Source organism: Protopterus annectens, chromosome 4.part1, assembly GCF_019279795.1.
Source record: "Protopterus annectens isolate FY-2018-M chromosome 4.part1, PAN1.0, whole genome shotgun sequence".
NCBI classification, from domain to species: Eukaryota; Metazoa; Chordata; order Ceratodontiformes; family Protopteridae; genus Protopterus; species Protopterus annectens.
In genome coordinates this window covers 275,095,906-275,114,702 of record NC_056734.1, presented here as the reverse complement: position 1 = coordinate 275,114,702, position 18,797 = coordinate 275,095,906, and the positions used below count along the sequence as shown (strand labels likewise).

The 18,797-nt window shown below is 45.4% G+C and overlaps 1 protein-coding gene across 2 annotated transcripts in view; it reads right to left on the bottom strand.

Moving 5' to 3' along the window:
• TBL1XR1 (TBL1X receptor 1) overlaps window positions 1–18,797 on the bottom strand; it is a 3,130,276-nt gene that overhangs the window by 929,289 nt on the left and 2,182,190 nt on the right. For both annotated transcript variants that reach the window (XM_044070133.1, XM_044070134.1), the window contains one exon: window positions 2,695–2,792. In XM_044070133.1, the coding sequence (XP_043926068.1) occupies window positions 2,695–2,792 (98 nt within the window). The remainder of the gene's footprint in view (window positions 1–2,694; window positions 2,793–18,797) is intronic.

Below are 18,797 nucleotides of genomic sequence, written 5' to 3'. Positions count from 1 at the left end.
CAGTGAGTGGAAGTAGAATCTGTATCCCTGGGATACAATGCTCAAGACCCATCTGTCCTGGGTAATGTACTCCCAGTTTTTTGCATGCAGGGCGAGTTTTACTCCTAAGGGTGCAAGTACTTTGGCAAGGCTGGGAAGGATGAAGGACAAGTCATTGTGAACTTCTTCCATAGGATGGTGGCTTATTACTCCCTGTTTTTGAGGTGGGAGCACTCCATTGTTTAGATCTGTGCATACCCTGAGACTGTATGTAGTCTTGGTGGTCTGCTGCCCCTGGGTTTGGACTGAGAAGGTCTGGGAGGAACTGTAAAGGACCAGTTTTTTGAAGTTTAATGCCTACTGAATCTAGGTGGCTGTACCTGTAGGAAATCTTTAACAGTTTGCATAGATTTAGCTTTTTCCTCCATCATTTAAGGACAACTTCCACTTTAGTGCCAAACAAATGTTCTTGGTTTAATGAAACATCTAGTAATTTTGCTTTGACATGGTCTGGTAAGATTTGTTCCTTTAGCCAAGCATGCCTTCTAAGAACAGACCCAGTGACAGCAGCCCAGCAAGATGCTTCTAAAGCATCAAAACCACACTGCAAAGTATGTTTTCCAACTTGGTTTGCAGAATGCATTAACTCTTGTAAATCTTTATGTTCTGCATAATCAGGAATCAACATCATTTTTTGTTTAATTAGTTCCATAATATGTTGCTGGTACTTTAACATGTGAAACTGGCAATTTAAAGCCCTGATGGCATGAGTAGCAGAGGTGTATACCTTCTTCCCCCATCTGTCTAAAGCCCTAGAATCCCAGTCCGAAAGGGTAAGGTTTTTGGCTGTAGTAGCCTTAATGCCTTTAGGTCCCTGGGAAATGGTCTCTGGATCCGCAGTAGGATTCTTAAATAGAAATTTGTGAGATTGGGGTACTCTGCAGTAAATGTCAGGTTTTCTGGGAGCTGGTGGCAAAGTATCAAGGGTAAGACTGGATTCCATGAAGACATCATCTACAATTTCCAGAACAGGAGGGATAGTTAGAGGCGCTGAGGCAAGTTTAAAAATTCCCTGAGCCTCTTTTTGGACTGTGGGTAGTCCTGGCATTCCCAGCAGAAATGCTCTCTGAGGGTATGCAGGGTTTCACCGAAAAAAAAATCCTCTGGTGGGGAGGCAGAGGGAATGGAATCCTCTGCAACAGAATCCTCATAGGTAGATAAAGGTATGTTCTGGTAATCAGAGAGGTCAGAGTCATCGGACTCATGATCTGAAGAATAAGAAGCAAAATCAATTCTTTGTCTTTTAGAGGGGGAAGGCTGGCTTCCCCTAATTAAAGTAATAAGGTCTTCAGCCATTCTAAGCATTTGTTTCTGTGGCATGGGGGCCTGAGAATGCGCTTTGGTCGTCGGTTTCCTAGGTGTAGTGCTAACTTTGGGCCTGAGAAATTCGGTAGTTTTAGTTTGTAACGAAGTAGTCGGTTTAATATGAACATCGGAAGGCCTGAATACACCTTCAGAAGCCGGTGCCTGCACAGCGGCTCTGGACCCATCCAAGGTAGAGACATCCGCAGGTTACATAGTCAAAGAAGCATCTTGCGGCATACCGGACTCCGAACGGGTCTCAGTAGAGGCCTGCGAATCTGTAGAAGCGGGTATCGGGTTGCGAAAGTGCCTCACTGAGTACCGGCGGACTGGCGACTAGCTTAACGGAAGCTTCGTCGGCAGTTTTGGACCTATGTGGTCTGTCTCTGTCTATCCTTACGTTTTTTCGGAAGATCGGTAGTCGGACGGCTTATCAAAGCCATTTTGGAATACGGAGAACGAGAGCAAAAGAACTTAGCAACAAAGATAGCCCGAAGACTAATAGTTCGGGCATTGAACAGGGGACAAAAACCGACAGCTAGGAACATCGTGGTCTGGGACTAAACAGGTGACACAGTAAGAATGAAAATCTCTGTGAGGTATTTGCTTTCCACAGGCAAGAGAACTATAATTTTTTTCTGACATCGGTTAGAGCAAGAAAAAAGGATCCCCAACGGGGTACTTAGGTTTAGAAGACTTCAGGTCTGAAACACGAATAAAGAAAATTTCAGGTAGCGGCCGACCGGCACTTGCTGCTTCTGCTTCAGGCTCTGCTCGGCAAGAAAAGCTGATGTAATGGGGTTGGCTGCATGTTTTATACCCCTGATGACCTGACGTCATGGAAGAAGAGACAGCATCCGATGCAGAAATCCCAAGACTCTGGTATTTGGGCCGACTGAGGGCTACTTGCAGGCAGATAACCCAAGTGTGATGACTGCAACAGTGAAACATGAAGAACATCTACAGATACAAATGTGTGGGGACAGGGGAGGTTGAGAGAGTGCAGAATATGTACTGGAATAAAATCTGTTTGAAAATTCTTTTTTTTTTTTTTTTTTTTAATTTTTTGCAATTGTAGATCAATACATGAGTAAACAATAAAATAATTGATCAAAGAAAGAAAAATACACTAAATGTACTTAATTCCTACATACAAAAATGTGCTATACTTACCCCAAATGCCTCTTCCTACAGAGCCTGCAAAAGCAACTTGAAAACAGCACTTCACTAATAATGCAATGGAAAGGTGCTCTCAAACAAAAAATAATTGCGCCAGATAACAGTATACACGTATGCAAAACTCTTCACTTGTAAGAAACAATTACTTCAAGTTATAAACAGACCAATATGTACCTTATCAACACCAGCACTAAGAATAAAATTTCCTTTCTTGTTCCACTTTAATGCAAATATTGGGCCTTTGTGTTGTCCCAAAGTGCTTGCTAGGTTGCCTAAAATCAGAATATATATTTATCAATGATATGCATATACAAAACTTTCCACCAAACAGCATTTCTAAAATATTAGTTTTGTAAAACAGTACAGTTGAGTATTAAGCAAGCAAGAGGACTAAAAAAAAAAAGTACTCATGGAGAGAAAAAATGTCATTCACCTGTCAGAATTTATAGGAAGGCGCACAGTTCTTATTTACTTACACCAATTGCTCCCTTAGAAAAAAAGAAGTTATGTTCTTACCATAACATTCCATGTGAGTTGTTCATCTCATCTTTGTTCTTTACATGTGGGTTCGGAGCCGATCCATCAGCTCTGAGTCGTTCGCTTTCCAAGCTCAAGATCTTTGAGTTAGCTCGAGGCACAGTCCCTATCCCATGATGCTCTCCTACCAACCCCAGATCTAGTTTGCTGTACCAGCAAGAAAAAAACACACTAAGCAACCAATTATAAACAATATACATAGTACATAACTATTTACAATAGCTAAACAATAATCTGGTTGGAAGGAAGGGCACTAGCAAGACCAACCAGACCACCAGTCATACCTGTTCTTCCATAACCTGGCGGGGGAAGGTGTGAGGGAGTGTAAGAACAAAGGCGAGATGAACAACTCACATGGAACGTTATGGAAAGAACATAACTTCTTTATGTGAAGTTGTTCAATCTCGCCGTTTGTTCTCTACACGTGGGTAGCATCCTAATCCTGGGCGGCTCACGGGAGTATATTCCTGAGAACGGTGGAACCAAAGGAAGCCCTGTCCCTGGAGGCCCTGTCCACTTTGTAATGAGAGATAAACGTATGAGGTTTGGACCAAGTAGCAGCTGCACAAATGGTGCCCAAAGGTAGACGGGCTGCGTGGGCTAAAGATGCAGAAACAGCCCTGGTAGAATGAGCTTTCACCTCACGTTCTAAAGGTTGCTTAGCTGAAGAATATACAAATTTTATACAATCAGCAATCCGTTTGGACAATGTAACTTTGGATACCGCCAAACCTTTCTCATTGTCTGCATAGGAAAAGAATAGTTGATCAGATTTCCTAAATTCTTTTGTTCTATTCAAGTAAAACCTCAATTGTCTGTGAACATCAAGCTTATGTAACATGTACTCCATTCTATTAGCATGATGTCTGAAAAAAGTAGGAAGGTCAATAGACTGGTTCAAATTTGCCTCGGAGCAGACCTTAGGAAGAAAGGTTGGATTTGTTCTTAAAGACACTCTGTCGGGGTGAAAGACTAGATATGGGGGCCTGATAGAAAGTGCTTGTAGTTCAGAAACTCTACGAGCCGAAGTAATAGCCACTAGGAAAATTGTCTTCCAAGAAAGGAACTTCAAAGGACAAGATGATGCAGGCTCAAAAGGTGGAAGAATGAGTTGAGATAGCACCAAATTCAGATTCCAAGGAGTAACAGGATGTCTGATAGGTGGCATAAGGTGATGAGTCCTTTTCAAAAAGGCTTTACATAATCTGTGGGACATAATGTTTGAGCCACTGCATCCCACATGGAAGTTAGATATGGCAGCTAATTGAACCCTTATCGAAGAAGCTGCAGCACCATCGTGAAAGAGCGAAGTCAAGAATTCCAGAATACTATGAATAGGGGCAACACAGGGATCAAGACCATGCTGAGAAGCCCAATGAACAAATCGCCTCCATTTGCTATTATAAAGTTTCCTGGTGGAGACTTTGTGAGAGGAAACTAAAATATGTTGAACCGCTGGAGACAATCATGTGACCTGGCTAGGTTGGGAAGTGGAGCAGCCAAGCTATCAGTTTGGGGGAGACAAGAGAGGGATGAAGAATTCCCAACAAATGAGTCAGATGGTCTGGCATTGGGTCCAGAACCCAAAGTTCTTCCACTTGGTATTGCTGTAGGAAGAGGAACCATATCTGCCAAGGCCAAAACGGGGCTATTAGAATAACAGTCCTTCCCAGGCTTTTGGCTTTCTGTAAGAATCTGGGAATCAGAGGGATTGGAGGGAAGGCATATAAGAGACCCAAGGGCCAATCATGTACAACTGAGTCCCTTGGGCTGTCCCCCGGTGTAAAGTAGCTTCTGCATTTGGCATTCATCGAGGATGCAAAAAAGTCGCAGCAAGGCTGGCCCCATCTGCGTAATATCCTTCCTGCAGACTCGTTCTTTGAGGCAACAGAATGGCTCTGCTCAGTTTGTCCCCTATCACGTTGGATGACCCGGGTATGTGCATTGCTATCAGAAAGCGCCCAGTGGATACAGCCCACTGCCAAAGTCTCAGGGCCTCTCGGCATAAGGGGTAAGACTTGGTTCCCCCTTGCTTGTTGATGTACCAGACTACCGACATGTTGTCTGTCTGTATTGCAATTGTCTCTCGAATTAGACAGTCGTGAAAGTGTGGCAACGCTAGAAATACCGCTCTCAACTCTAAGACATTGATGTGCAAATGAGATTCCATGTCTGACCAAGTGCCTTGGACAGTTCTTCCCTGAAATAGCGGCCCCCACCCTATCAGGGAAGCATCTGTGGTCACTGTGGCTGTGGGAGGGGGAAGTACAAATGGGTGGCCTACAGTAACTTGGGTGGCTGTTCAACCACCAAAGAAAGTCCTTTTTGCAAGCATTTGTCAGAAGAATCTTGTGTGACACTGGAAGCTGTTGATAAGACCACTGTGTGAATAGTAGCTATTGCAGTATGTGCATTTGTCCCAGAGGACCCGCTATGAGTGTAGCTGCCATGGTGCCGAACAGCTTCAAAACTTGGAATGCCGGAACACGCCTTTCCATTAACAAATGGGACACGACTTCGCAAAGATATTACTCTTTCTTGAGGCAATCTGACCAGGGAGGTGGTGGTGTCTAGATCTGCTCCTATAAAGGAAATATGCTGCGATGGCAATAAAGCAGATTTTTCAAAATTTAAGGTTATGCCTAACCTGGAACACAGGTTGATAGTGTAATCTCTGGTGCGAATTAGTTGATGCCTGGTGGTGGCGGTGAGGAGCCAGTCGTCAAGATATGGAAACACCCGGAATCCTAAACGTCTCAGGTGAGCCGTGACTACTGCCACACATTTGGTGAACACTCTGGGGGCTGTGGTGAGACCAAAGGGCAGAGAGCTCAGAATTGGTAGCGACTGGCCCCCAGCCAGAAACGCAAGTGATCTCTGGATGGTCTGGCCATTTTGATGTGGTAGTACGCATCCTTGAAATCTATAGAGCACATCCAATCGTCCGTTTCGAGAAACGGAAGTATCGACTGAAGTGTGACCATCCAGAACTTTTCCTTTTTGACAAAGGTATTTAGTTTGCTGAGGTCTAAGATGGGCCTCCAGTCCCCTGTTTTCTTTGGAACTAAAAAGAACCTGGAGTAAGTTCCGGATCCTACCTGGTCTACCGGGACTGGCTGGAGGACTCTTTTTCTAGCAGCCTTTGAATTTCTATGGTTGCTGGATTCCATAGACTGGGTGGAACGTCTGGGATTCTTGCACGAATGGAAGGGGATTCTGAAAAGGGAATGATGTAACCTATGGTAATTATGCTTTTTACCCAAGAATTTGATGCAATTCCTAGCCATTCGTCTGGGTATAAAGCTAAGCGACCCCCGACTGCCTCCAGAGCAGGATGGTCGGGCCTCCTCTCAGGAGCGCTGATAGGGCTTGCCAAGGAACTGCTCCCTGTCACCCTGGTTCTGCGGACCCCCTCTGCTGCCTGGGCAGCGTCTACCATTATACCCCCCTCCTCTGCTCCTGGAGGGGGGGTTCACTACGTGTGTTCTGGAAAGCTCCTTGGGACTTTCGGAACCACATTTTTCCACCTTTCTGCACTTTGGGGTACGGTCTAGTGGGGGTGGAAAAACAGACTCCTATGGCATATAGAGTCTTTCCTTCCTGCTCACACCTAGTGAGTGTCTCCTTGACTTTAGGCCCAAACAAAGAAGAGCCATCAAATGGGGTATTAACAAAGGAAGACTTGAAGGCTTCTGCAAAGGAGCATAAGCGCATCCAGGATTGTCTCCGCAGAGCTATCGCTGAACCTGCTGCCCGGCTCGATCCATCGGCTGCATAAGAAATAAGCCGCATGGACGAGTTCACAATAGAATTAAGGGGTGTTAAGCTGTGCCGTTACTTTCTCCGAAACAGCATCATCTGTTTTGCCCTGTAGAGTATCTCCAAGCACTTTGAGGAGATCTCGTTGAAGACGGGTAAAGTGGGTCAAATGCTTGAGTGATCCCATTGCAAATGTTGCAGAACTAAAGATGCGTTTCCTGTATCTGTCCATAGTCCTACAGTCTTTATTAGGAGGATGAACAGAAGAAGAGGTTTCTGACATCTCTTTCTTGGTGGCTGCCGCCACCACTATGGCATCAACGGGGACTCCCTTCGTAAGAAAAGACCTGTCTTGAGGGGAGGTGATAAATTTGTTGGGCCTCTGAGGGACTGGTTCCATGGAATCAGAAGACTCCCACGCCCTTCCAGCGACCAAGTCCATTAATTCGTCAAAGGGCGGAGTAACCCAAGAGGTGGAAGGTTGAGACCCAAAGGCCTTCAGGAGCACCGACTCATCCTCAGTAGGGGCAAGGGACTGCCAGTCACCCCTCTGCCTTAATATTTCCAGGATGTCTGCAAATAAGATCCTCAGAGGAGAACCGTGGGGACCCTTCTGATTCCTCCAAATCGGTGTCTGATGTTAAGGATTCCTGAGGGGAATCTAAATGCCTCCTCTTGCACAGTATTTTTCTGTGGACTTCATCAGTGGGGGGCGTCTGGTGAAGTCTCAGTCAAGCAGGGGTCACCCAATGGGGTTACCTGAGGCTCTGGGTCTTGACGCTTGGTGGGGACCTGTGGTGTAAGGAGAGAACGCGGCCCTTTAGGGGAGAAAGAGGAAAGATCCGAAAAGGTAAGGGTCTTAGCAGACATGACCCTCCTCATGGCATCGAAGGCACCAGTTTCCCGACCCAAGGAGTCTGCCGGTTCCGAAGAAGATGGCAACCTCCCAGGGGTCGAGACCACGAGCTCTGAACCAGAGGATGGAACCGAGCTCATCTGCGCCGAAGCCTCGAGAGGGAGACTCGGAACCGAAGCGTCGGTTCGACTCTTTCCCCAGGAACCAGCGAGAGAGTTTCAGCTCCGAGACTCTTCGATCGGAACTGAAGAAGTCAAGGTCAATGGGGCTGAGGGCACTGAAACAGGCCTTGGCTCCGAGGGTTCTACCACTATCAGATCCTCTCTTTCCGGCTCCGAAGGCTCAACTGGCCTTGGAGGAGGAGCAGAAATCGTGGTGGGGGGGGGGGGGTTGTAGGCTTCAAAGCCAACTGGGTCGAAGCTGAAAGCAATTTGGCCAGGGCCGGGTTCACCAAAAGTCTCTGCACCACGCGGTCCACATCGATGTCGGAAAGGGTACCGGAAGAACGGCTCAACTTAAGGATCGGGGACTTTAAAACTTCTGACACCGGCTGCAACACAATGATTTGGCTCAGAGGTAAAATAAGGGGATAGGGAATTAAATTTGACAGAGCCCTGTCAAGTAAATGCAACTCAAGAAAGGCTAAAGGCCTAGGAGCAATCGCTCCGAATTAAAAGACAAAAATATAACTTCCAGTTAACTCACTGAACAACAATTACAAGAAATATGAGAAGTCTCACAAGTATCAGATCCCTGATAGTCTAATAAGTAATTTTAAATTCTTTTAAGATAATAAAGAAGGTTACTGGCCCGAACTTCTTCCAAACATCGTGCGATCCACTGCAGCAGCAGACTAGATCTGGGGTTGGTAGGAGAGCAGCATGGGATAGGGACTGTGCCTCGAGCCAACTCAAAGATCTTGAGCTTGAAAAGTGGCCGACGGATCGGCTCCGAACCCACGTGTAAAGAACAAACGGCGAGATTGAACAACTTCACATCAACTGATTTATGAAACTTGTTTGAGTAAAACTAATTTGTGAATCTTGTTCGAGCTGAGCTACTTCTACCACTTACAGCATATCTCTTTTTGCACTACCTCATGACATTATATTTGTAGTTTTCAGACAATGGACCTGTATGGCACTTCAATGGATATACAGTACGCAGAGAGCAAGAGAAGTACACTATCAATTAGAAGTATAGCCATAAATTTGAAATCATGGTTCCTAAAAGCAGTTAAATTCTATGTTCCAAATCTTATCAATAAGCATGTTTCGGGAATCAAGAGTACAAGGGACACAATTCAAAAAAGCAGCATGATAAAATAGAGTCCCCAACACCTTATGCCAGTACTGTAACAGGAAATATGGCAAATTTACTGGAAACTGTAACCTTGCAGAACTTGTGAGGCCACCAGATGTAGTGATACAACTTCCTATTCAAGTTATTCAACATCAGAAATTTACAGACTATATATGAGCACTTGCATAGGTTCCAACTTGCCAAGCAAGTCATCATCATACATAACTGATTCTGCAACTTAATGCTCAAAGCTACAAATAAATTATATACTACACACCTGGTTATGATTCTGAAACTACAAACTAGGTACCTACGCTGTTATGACTCTGAACAAGTCAATTAACCAATTTAAGGTTTGAAGGATACTACTGCCACAAACACATACAAGGGCAGCTGTTCTCAACTGATCCTGCATGGTTAAATAAAAGACAATAAATAAATAAAGAACATAAAATAAAGTGAACACAAAAACATAAGTGGAACTAAGCCCTCACTCTCAACCAAAGATAACTTTGGCTATTTACTAAAAGTTATGCACTCACCATTACGTTCCCATCTGTGTTGTCCACTTTCATTTATCCTCGGCAAATGGGTTTGGTTCTGAGCCTTGGAACAGACTCGGCCATTACTACAGCTTGTGAAAGCCAAAAATTCTTGAGCCCAACCCCTACCCACAATGCTCCTCTCCTAGTTACCTCAGATCGGGTTTGTTGAAAGACGGACAAAAAGAATAAACCCCAAAAGCCTTCACAGAGACTACATCTGGGACCGTAGAACACTAACAATAAGTGGTGTGTCCATTATCTGTTCCACCAAAAAACTTCAAGGGTCATAGGAAGGTGGGAGGGGAGTAGAGGATAAAAGAAAATGAACAACACAGATGGAGCATTATGGTTAGTACATAAATTCTTTATCTGCTGTCAATTTTCATTTTATCCTCAATAAAAGGGACATAGTCCCCAGCTACCTTTAACCTTGGGTGGACTCAAGGAAGGATATTCCTGAGCACCACTGAACCAAATGACGTTCTTCCCCTGGAAACCAAAACCAATTTGTAATGAGTAATAAAGGTATGAGGGGAAGCCCAAGTTACTGCAGCGCAGATATCATCCACAGAAGCTCTAGACTGAAAAACTGCTGAAGTAGCTACAGCTCTTGTAGAATGTGCCTTTAAAGGTCTAGGCAAAGAATAGTTGTGTAAAATCTTACCATAACCATAGATGTCCTTCTCTTCCATGTTGCAGTATTCTAGTTGTGAGATTTCCTGCCCTCAGGCGACTCGTACGTCGGCTCCTATGCAAAAGCTTCAGCTTGGCTGTTGCAGCGTGCCTGGAACGTCAGACGTGAGGTCATAAACCAGGGGCCTTAATGTGACATCTCCACGCACAATCCTCAGAAGTTGAATGCCAGCAGGTAGAGTACGATGCCCAGCAGGTGGAAAAGCCAGAAGTGTCAGGTATGGGACCCTGGGGTTCTTTCTGTAGCATATACAGGTCCAGGTTATAGCTGGGGATAAAGGAGAATGAAGAGGGGGAAATGGTGGGTGGGAAGGGATGCTGCAATATGGAAGAGAAGGACATCTACGGTTATGGTAAAATTTTACATAACTATTCTATGTCCTTCTATTCCTATGTTGCAGTATTCTAGTTGTGGGAGAGTACTACAGCTTAGATGGATGACAGGGTGGCGGATGCTGACGAGGATGCTACAAAGCTCTGTAGGATTGCCCTGGCGAATCCTGCATGTGCTCTGGAGACTTGGTCAAGTTTGTAATGTTTGGTGAAAGTGTGGATAGTGAACCATGTGGCTGCTTCCATAATGGATGCCGTGTCCAGACTTTTTATGAAAGCCTCGGAGGTGGCCACTGCTCTTGTGGAGTGGGCCTTTACTCCCACTGTTTTTTTTTTTTTCCTTGGAGGGAGTAGTAGAGACAAATGGCTTTCCTGATCCAGGATGCGATGGTTTGTTTGGAGACTGCCTTGCCAGGAGCTCTGGGATGGAAGGAAAGAGTTGCTGCGATTTCATAATGGATTTGGTTTTGTCCAGGTAAAATCTTAGTTGCCTGTGCACATACAGGGAGTGTAGTATCCTCTCTCCTTCATTAGTGGAACAGGAAAAGAAAGTGGGTAGGTGGATAGATTGATTAACAGACAAGTCATTGACCACCTTGGGCATAAAGGAGGGATTTGTTCTCAAGGTGACCCTGTCCTTGTGGAGGATGGTGTAGGGGGGCAGGCCATTAAGGCTTGCATCTCTGAAACTCTTCTGGCTGAAGTAATAGCCACTAGGACTGTTTTTCATGTACAAATTTGTAGGGAAGATATCCCAGCTGGGTCGAAAGGGTGATGGGTAAGTTTTTTTGAGGATGTAGTTAAAGTCCCAGGGTGGAGGGATAGGTTTCTTTGGGGGTCTCATGTGTAGCACCCCTTTAAGGAAGAATTTCACGTCAAGCCTGGCTAGCAAGGGGGGAATCAAGAGGGCAAGCAGGGTGAAATAGCAAAAAGGTGTACTTTCACTGAGGAGTAGGAAAGTCCACTCTTTATCAACTGACACACACAAGCAAGAACCAGGGGGTATGAGCAATGAAAAGGTCCTTGCCCTTGTCCAGACACCACTTAGTAAATCTCTCCCATTTAGCTAGGCAAGATTTTCTTGTTGTAGGTTTCCTGGCCTACCTCACGGCTGAAAGCAAATCCTCTGAGTAGTGGTGTCTGAAAGAGATCAAAAGTTTATCACCCACACTGTCAGGGATAACATATGCAAGTGTGGGTGGAGGAAAGTTCCTTTTTCTTGTGTCAGGAGGTCCACCTTCTAGGGTAACTTGTAGAGATTGCCCTTGGCTAGATTGTGAAGTAGAGGAAACCAGTACTGCCTTGGCCAGTAGGGAGCCACTAACAAGATATTCAGTTTGTCCTCTGATTTTCAGGAGGACTTTCTGAATCATTGGGAGGGGGGGGGGGGCATAAAGAAACTTGCCCTCCCAAGAGATGTTGAAAGTGTCTACTCTCCATGCTAGAGGGGAGTAGGTCTTTGAGCAGAAGGGCCTGCAGCTGCCTGTTCTGGGGGGAGGCGAACTGGTCTATTTGAGAAGTGCCCCACCGGTGGACTATATCTAGGAAGACAGCCCTGGCCAGCATCTATTCGTGTTGTGGAGAGATAATGTCCTGCTTAGGAGATCTGCTTGCTTGTTGTCCTGCGAGGGAATGTAGCTTGCCTGCAGGGACAAGTTGTGGCAAGAAGCTAGGTCCCATATTGGCGGGGTTAGTCTGCACAGCTGATAAGCCTTTGCTCCTCCCTGTTTGTTGAGGTACCACATTACAGTGGTATTGTCGGTCACTATCCGAAGAACCCCTGGTAGAAGTAGAGGGGTGAAAGTCTTTAGAGCTAGGAAGACTGCTGTCATTTCTCTGACATTGATGTGTTTGGCTTTTAGAGAAGGGTGCAAGTTTGCCTGAACCCTGTAAGATGTCAGTGTCGCACCCCAACCTGAATCTGGAAGCATCTGTATACATTATTTGGGTTGGGGTGGGAGATAGTAGTGGAAGTCCTGGGTTTAGCTGGACTTGCTGGATCCACCAGCTGATTTCTGTCTTTAGAGAGGGAAGAAGGGGAATTACCTGTTCCAAGTGATTCAGGTGCTGGGACCAAATGTTTTTGAGGTACCACTGTAGCTTGCGCATGTGCATTCTGTCCAGTGGTAGCATAGGGATGGCTGCTGCCATTAAGGCCAGGAGATGAAGGAATTGCCTTGCAGTTACTTTCTGAGAGTGTAGGATATCCTTTAAGTGGGAGGTCAGGGATAGTACCTTGTCCTGTGGGAGAAAGGCCTTCATTTTGTCCATTCTGATTCTGCAACCTAGAAAAATCTTGTCCTGGTCTGGGTTCAAGGAGGACATTGGGAGGTTGAGGGTGAACCCCAGATTCTGCAGAAGGGACATGGTGAAGTACAGATGCTTTGAGAGGGTATCATTTGACTCTGCCGAATTAGGATGTCATCCAGATAGGGGTAAATCTGGATTCCTTGAGTTCTGCAGAAGACAATGGCTGGGGCTAGGCACTTTGTAAACACTCGGGGGGGGGGGGCAGTGGACAAACCAAAAGGCAAAGCAATAAATTGGAAATGAGAGGAGGGCCCAGAGAAACACAGAAATCTTTTGTGGGAAGTCTTGATGGGTATGTGTAGGTAGGCCTCTTTTAGGTCCAAGGTGGCCATAAAGGCCTTGGCTAGAATAAGAGGTAGCAGGGTGGGAAGTGACAGCATTTTGAAGGTGGGTACCTAAAGGTGAAGATTTAGGAAGGAGAGGTCTAAGATGGGTCTCCAGGGGCTGTCTTTTTTGGGGACCAGGAAGAGATGGGAGTAGAACCCCTTTCCTTCCTGTCCTGAGGGGACAGGTTCTATGGCACCTAGCTTCAGCAGGTCTGTCAAAACCTGTGAAAGGAGATGTAGCTGTTTTTGGGGGGATATGGGATTGCCTTTCCTGGGTGGTTTTTCTTTCCAGGAGAGGAAATATCCTCTTTGAAGAATGGATAGTACCCATTGGTCCGTGGTGATGGCTTGCCAAAAGGGGAAGCAGTAGGGAAGGCGTGCAGAGAGTGGCAGGTGGGCAAGGCAGTCACACATTGTTGGGACCTCCTCTGTCCTGAAAAGATTGTCTGGGCTGAGGATGTGGTGCATTAGGTCTGGACGTGGTGGGTCTTCTTGCCCCTCTTCTAGATCTGGAAGAGGAAGCACCCATCTGTGGAGGGTTACACTTTACAAAGGTGGTCTTAGCAGGGTAGTTTCTATAGTACTTGGGAATGGGGGACACCAGTAAATGTTTAATGTCCTGCAATTCCTTACTTTTTTCTTGCAGATTCTTGAAGAGATCTGCAAATCAGGTTTCCAAAAACGAAATTGTGATCTAGGGGGGCATCCAAGATCTTGGACTTAAAGTCTTCTGGGATATTCTGAAGTCTCAGCCAGGAGTATCTCCTGAGGACAGAAGCAGATGCTGCAGAGCGGGCAGATGCATCTGCAGCATCACAGCTGCTTCTAATCGACTGCCTGGCTACTTGTGCAGGCAGGGACAGTTTGGAGGAGATGTCAGCCTTAATGAGGCTGTCAGGGATAGAAGCCAGCATGGAGGAGGCTTGAGACACCAAGTCCAGAGCATACTTAGACATGTGCGTCTGATAATTAATGGCTCTGAAAGCCAATGTGGAGGAGGGTGTATACCTTCTTGCCAATCCTATCCAAAGATTTGCTATCTTTATCAGTGGGTAGGACAGAGGTGGAAGGAAGGAGTCTGGATTGCTTATCAGGGAAGTTGGCAATCACTACTGGGTCTGCCAAGGGTGGTTTAACTAAGAATGTTTCTCATCAGGCACCTTGTAGATGCAGACTGGGCTCTTGGGGGCAGGTGGCTGAGAGTCTGGGGTCTTAGATGCTGAATTAAAGGCATCCAAATAAGCAAGAAGAAATTACAGTTGTGTACCTACCATAAATGTAGATGTTCGAGTGAATTCACTGTTGCAGTCATTACAATTGGGTTATCCTGCTGGCAGGCTACCCGCAGTCGGCCCGAGTTCCACAGTCTAGGTCCGGCGTCAGTTGCTGTTGGCTCCTCCCTGACGTCAGTGCGCCAGGGGTATAAAAGATGCAGCCGACGCCATTTTCTTCAGTTTTTCTTGCCACAGATGTCAGGTGCCGCTAAAATGGTAGGCTCACTAATGCCAAAAAGCATGCATACCCAAAAAACAACTTTTCCTTGATCTACAAATAAATACACCACATAGGTTGTAAAGAATAGAGAAGTACAGATAGTTCCCAGCAAGGAAAAGGGGGATGGAGGGAGGGTAACCTGGACTGCAGCAGTGAATACACTCGAACATCTACATTTATGGTAGGTACACAACTGTACTATGTTCATCGTGTTTCACTGTTGCAGTCATTACAATTGGGTTGAATCCCAAAGCTATGGTTGGGAGGCTGGAGCTAAATAGGATTAGGAAAGGCTATCAGGCCCTGCAGAACTGCAGTAGCAAAGCCTGCCCTGGATTTAGAATAGAGAGGCAAGTGGTAGTGCTTTGTAAAAGTATGCAATGAACTCCAGGTTGCAGCCTCTAAGATGTCTTTGGTTGGTACTCCTCTGAGGAAGGCTGCTAAAGTGGCTGCTGCTCTGGTGGAATGTGGCCTAATGTCCTTAGGCACTGATTTGCCATACTGTGAATAGCAGAAACGAATACAGTGGCCTATCCACTTGGAAATAGTCTGCTTTGAGATAGGCTTTCCTTGTGATCCTGCAGCATATGCTACTAGAAGCTGTTCAGTCCTTCTGAAAGCTTTGGTTCTGTCCAAGTAGAAGCGTAGCTGTCTGTGAATGTCCAAAGAATGCAGAAGTCTCTCACCCTTATTCTGTGGATTCGGGTAAAAGGTAGGCAAGTTAATTGTTTGGTTTAGGGCCACACTGGTCACTACCTTGGGCATAAATGTAGGGTTTGTCCTCAGATCAGGATGGAAAATGATGAAAGGTTCCACAGCCATGAGTGCCTGTAACTGGAGACTAGTCTAGTGGAGGTTATTGCTAGGAGCAGAGCTGTTTTCCAGGATAAGAATTTTATATCAGCTGCATAGGCTGGCTCAAAGGGAGACGGTGTAAGTTTTTCCAAGACATAGTTAAGGTCCCATGCAGGTATTGGTGTTCTCCTTGGGGGTCTTATGTTTTTGGCCCCACTGAGGTACTGCCTTAGTAATGGATGAGAAAAAATTGGCGATTCTGTATTGTAGTGAGCTGAAATGGCAGAGGCATGAATTTTAATAGAGGAAAAGGAAAGGCCTTTATCCAGCATCTCAGTTAAATATTGCAAAATCTGAGGAATATTTGGAACATTCGTATCAATACCTTGCGCCTGGTTCCAAGCACAGAATCACTTCCATTTTTCTGCATAACATTTTCTGGTGCTAGGCCTCCTGGCCTCCAAAATAACATCCATAACAGCTTTAGAAAGAAATGTGTCTTGAATAGCTACATTATTCGCCATGCTGCCAGGTTTAGAGTCCTGAGTTGGCTGTGCAGTATCTGACGGTCTTGTTGAGTCAATAAGTGAGGAATTTGAGGTAGTGTCCAAGCTGGGCAGTGAGACAAGCTCTTTAGGATTGGGTACCAATGCTGGCGGGGCCAGTCTGGGGAAATCAGAATAATTTTTGGCTTCTCTTGTCTGACCTTGAGGAGTACCTTGGGGAGGAGAGGCAGAGGAGGGAAAGCATATACTGTTAGGTTTTTCCAGCTGAAAGATAGAGCATCCACTTTCCATGCTTGCTTGTGATAAGTCCTTGTGCAGAATCTTTGTAGTTGGCAATTGTGAGGGGAGGCAAATAGGTCTATGTCCGGGCAACCCTAGTTCCTTGTTATCATGCTGAAGACTTGTGGATCCAATTTCCACTCGTGGGGATCCATTAGGTTTCTGCTTAGTTCGTCTGCCAGAGTATTTATCCTTCCTGGCAGGAATTGTGCTTGCAGATGTACTTGGTAAGTCAATGCTGTGTCCCACATGTTCATGGCTAGTCTGCAGAGGGGGTAGGAATGTGTGCCCCCTTGCTTGTTTATGTACCACAAGTGTGGTATTGTCCGTCTTTATCAGTAGTTGTCCTGGATGAAGTAGATCCTTGAAGGCTGTCGGGGCATTTTGAACTGCTAGCATCTCTTTTTGATTGATATGTAGATGCATTTGACTTGCGGACCATGTGCCCTGAATACATCTTCCTGCCATATGTGCCCCCCAGGCATAATCTGATGCATCTGTTGTCAATGTCTGCCTGGCTGTGGGTAAGGTGAATGGCTATCCCGTGTTGTGGTGACAGGCTTTTGCCCACCATCGAAACTCCTGTTGCAGGCAGGGAATGAGGGTAATTATTGTTTCCACGCTGTGGCAATGTTGAGACCAAACACTTTTTAGATACCATTGAAGTTTCCTCATATGCAGTCTTGCATATGGAATTAGCAGAATGCAGGATGCCATGAAGCCCAAAGCCTGCAGAATTTTTCTTGCAGATTACTTATTTCAAAATGTTGGCAACAAAAACCCAGTTGTCAGTTGTCTGTATTTGTCTGGAGTAAGATAAGATAAGCCATCTGGGCAGTTGTATTTAAGCTTGCACCCTGGAATATTATCTCTTGAGAGGGTACGAGTTTTGATTTCGTTTACTGTGCACCCTAGGCCTGCTAGTAATGTTTTTACAAATGCCAGATGCTGTAGTAGAGTGTCCTTGTTCTCTGCTTGAATAAGGCAGTCGTCCAAGTAAGGATATATTTGAATTCCTCTTTGTCTGCAAAAAGCAATTACTGGTGCCAGGCACTTTTTGAAGACCCTGGGTGCAGTAGATAAGCCAAAGGGCAGTGCAGATAATTGGTAATGCATTGAGCCAGCTATAAATCTGAGGTATCTTCTGCATGACTGTCTGATTGGGACATGCAGGTATGCCTGTTTTAGGTCTAAAGTCACAAGCTAAGCCTTCTTGCCCAGCATGGGCAGAAGCTGCTGCAGAGTTAACATTTTGAATTTTGGAATGCCCAGGAATGTGTTCAGGATAGACAGGTCCAGTATTGGTCTCCAGGTTTTGTCCTTTCTGGGCACCAAGAATAGCCTTGAGTAAAATCCTTGTCCCTGCTCTTGCTGAATGGCCCTCATGTCCATGAGGGATGAAACTTGTTTTTGTGCCTTTGTCCATTGATTGCATGGCAGGTCTGGCATACCGTTTGGCCTTGGCGGGGTATGAAAATGGAACCTGTAGCCCTGGGATACGATATTTCAGTGATCATGTGCCAATTTTGAGCAAAAAGTGCTAGTTTTCCCCCCAAGGGAGCTGCCAGAAGATAAGTGTTTGGTGTTGGCAGGGGGAAAGTCATTGAGACTGTTTCCTGTATGGCTGTGATTTTTCTTCTCCGCTTTTGGAGGTTAAAGCACCCCATTGTTTAGGCCTGTATGAGCCTTGGGGCTGTGATCTGCCTCTGGGGCATCTGTATCTACCTCTTTGTGGTCTGTCTGACACTGGAAAGGACCAATTCTTTGCAGGCCAGTACCTGCTAAATCTGGGAGGCTGTACCTGTAAAAAATCCTTGACTGTTTGCATAGATTTAGCTATGTCCTCCATTTTCTTCAAAACGTCTTCTGCTTTGACACCAAACAAGGTACCATGTTGTAATGGAGCATCTAATAATTTTGCTAGAACAACATCGGGCAGATTCTGTTCTTTTAACCAAGCATGTCTCCTAATGACAGAACCTGTAACAACGGCCCTGCAAGAGGCCTCCAGAGAATCAAAACCACATTGCAAAGTATGCTTTCTTACTTGTTCAGCAGCATGCAATAAATCCTGCATTTATTTGTTTTCTGCAAATTCTGAATTTGTCAACATTTTTTTGTTTAAGCAGTGACATTAGATATTGCTGATATATAAGCATATGAAATTGACAATTTAAAGCTCTTACAGCCAAGATAGCAGAAGTATAAATCTTTTTCCTCCATCTGTCCAGAGCCCTTGAATCCATATCAGAGGGTATAGGGTTTTTTGCAGTGCATGCCTTGATCCCTTTGGGACCCTGAGAGAGAGTTTCTGGGTCTGCAGCAGGGTTTTTATAAAGAAATTTATGAGAGTCAGGAACCCTATAGTATCTGTCTGGCTTAACAGGAGCTGGAGGCAAAGAGTCAGGAGACAGTCCGGACTCTGAAAATACATCATCTACAATGTCTAAAACAGGGGGAATAGCAAGGGGCCTGTGCTGAGGTAATAAAATGAAGTCTCTGAGCCTTTTCTTGGATTCTGAGTAATCTTGGCTCTCCCAGT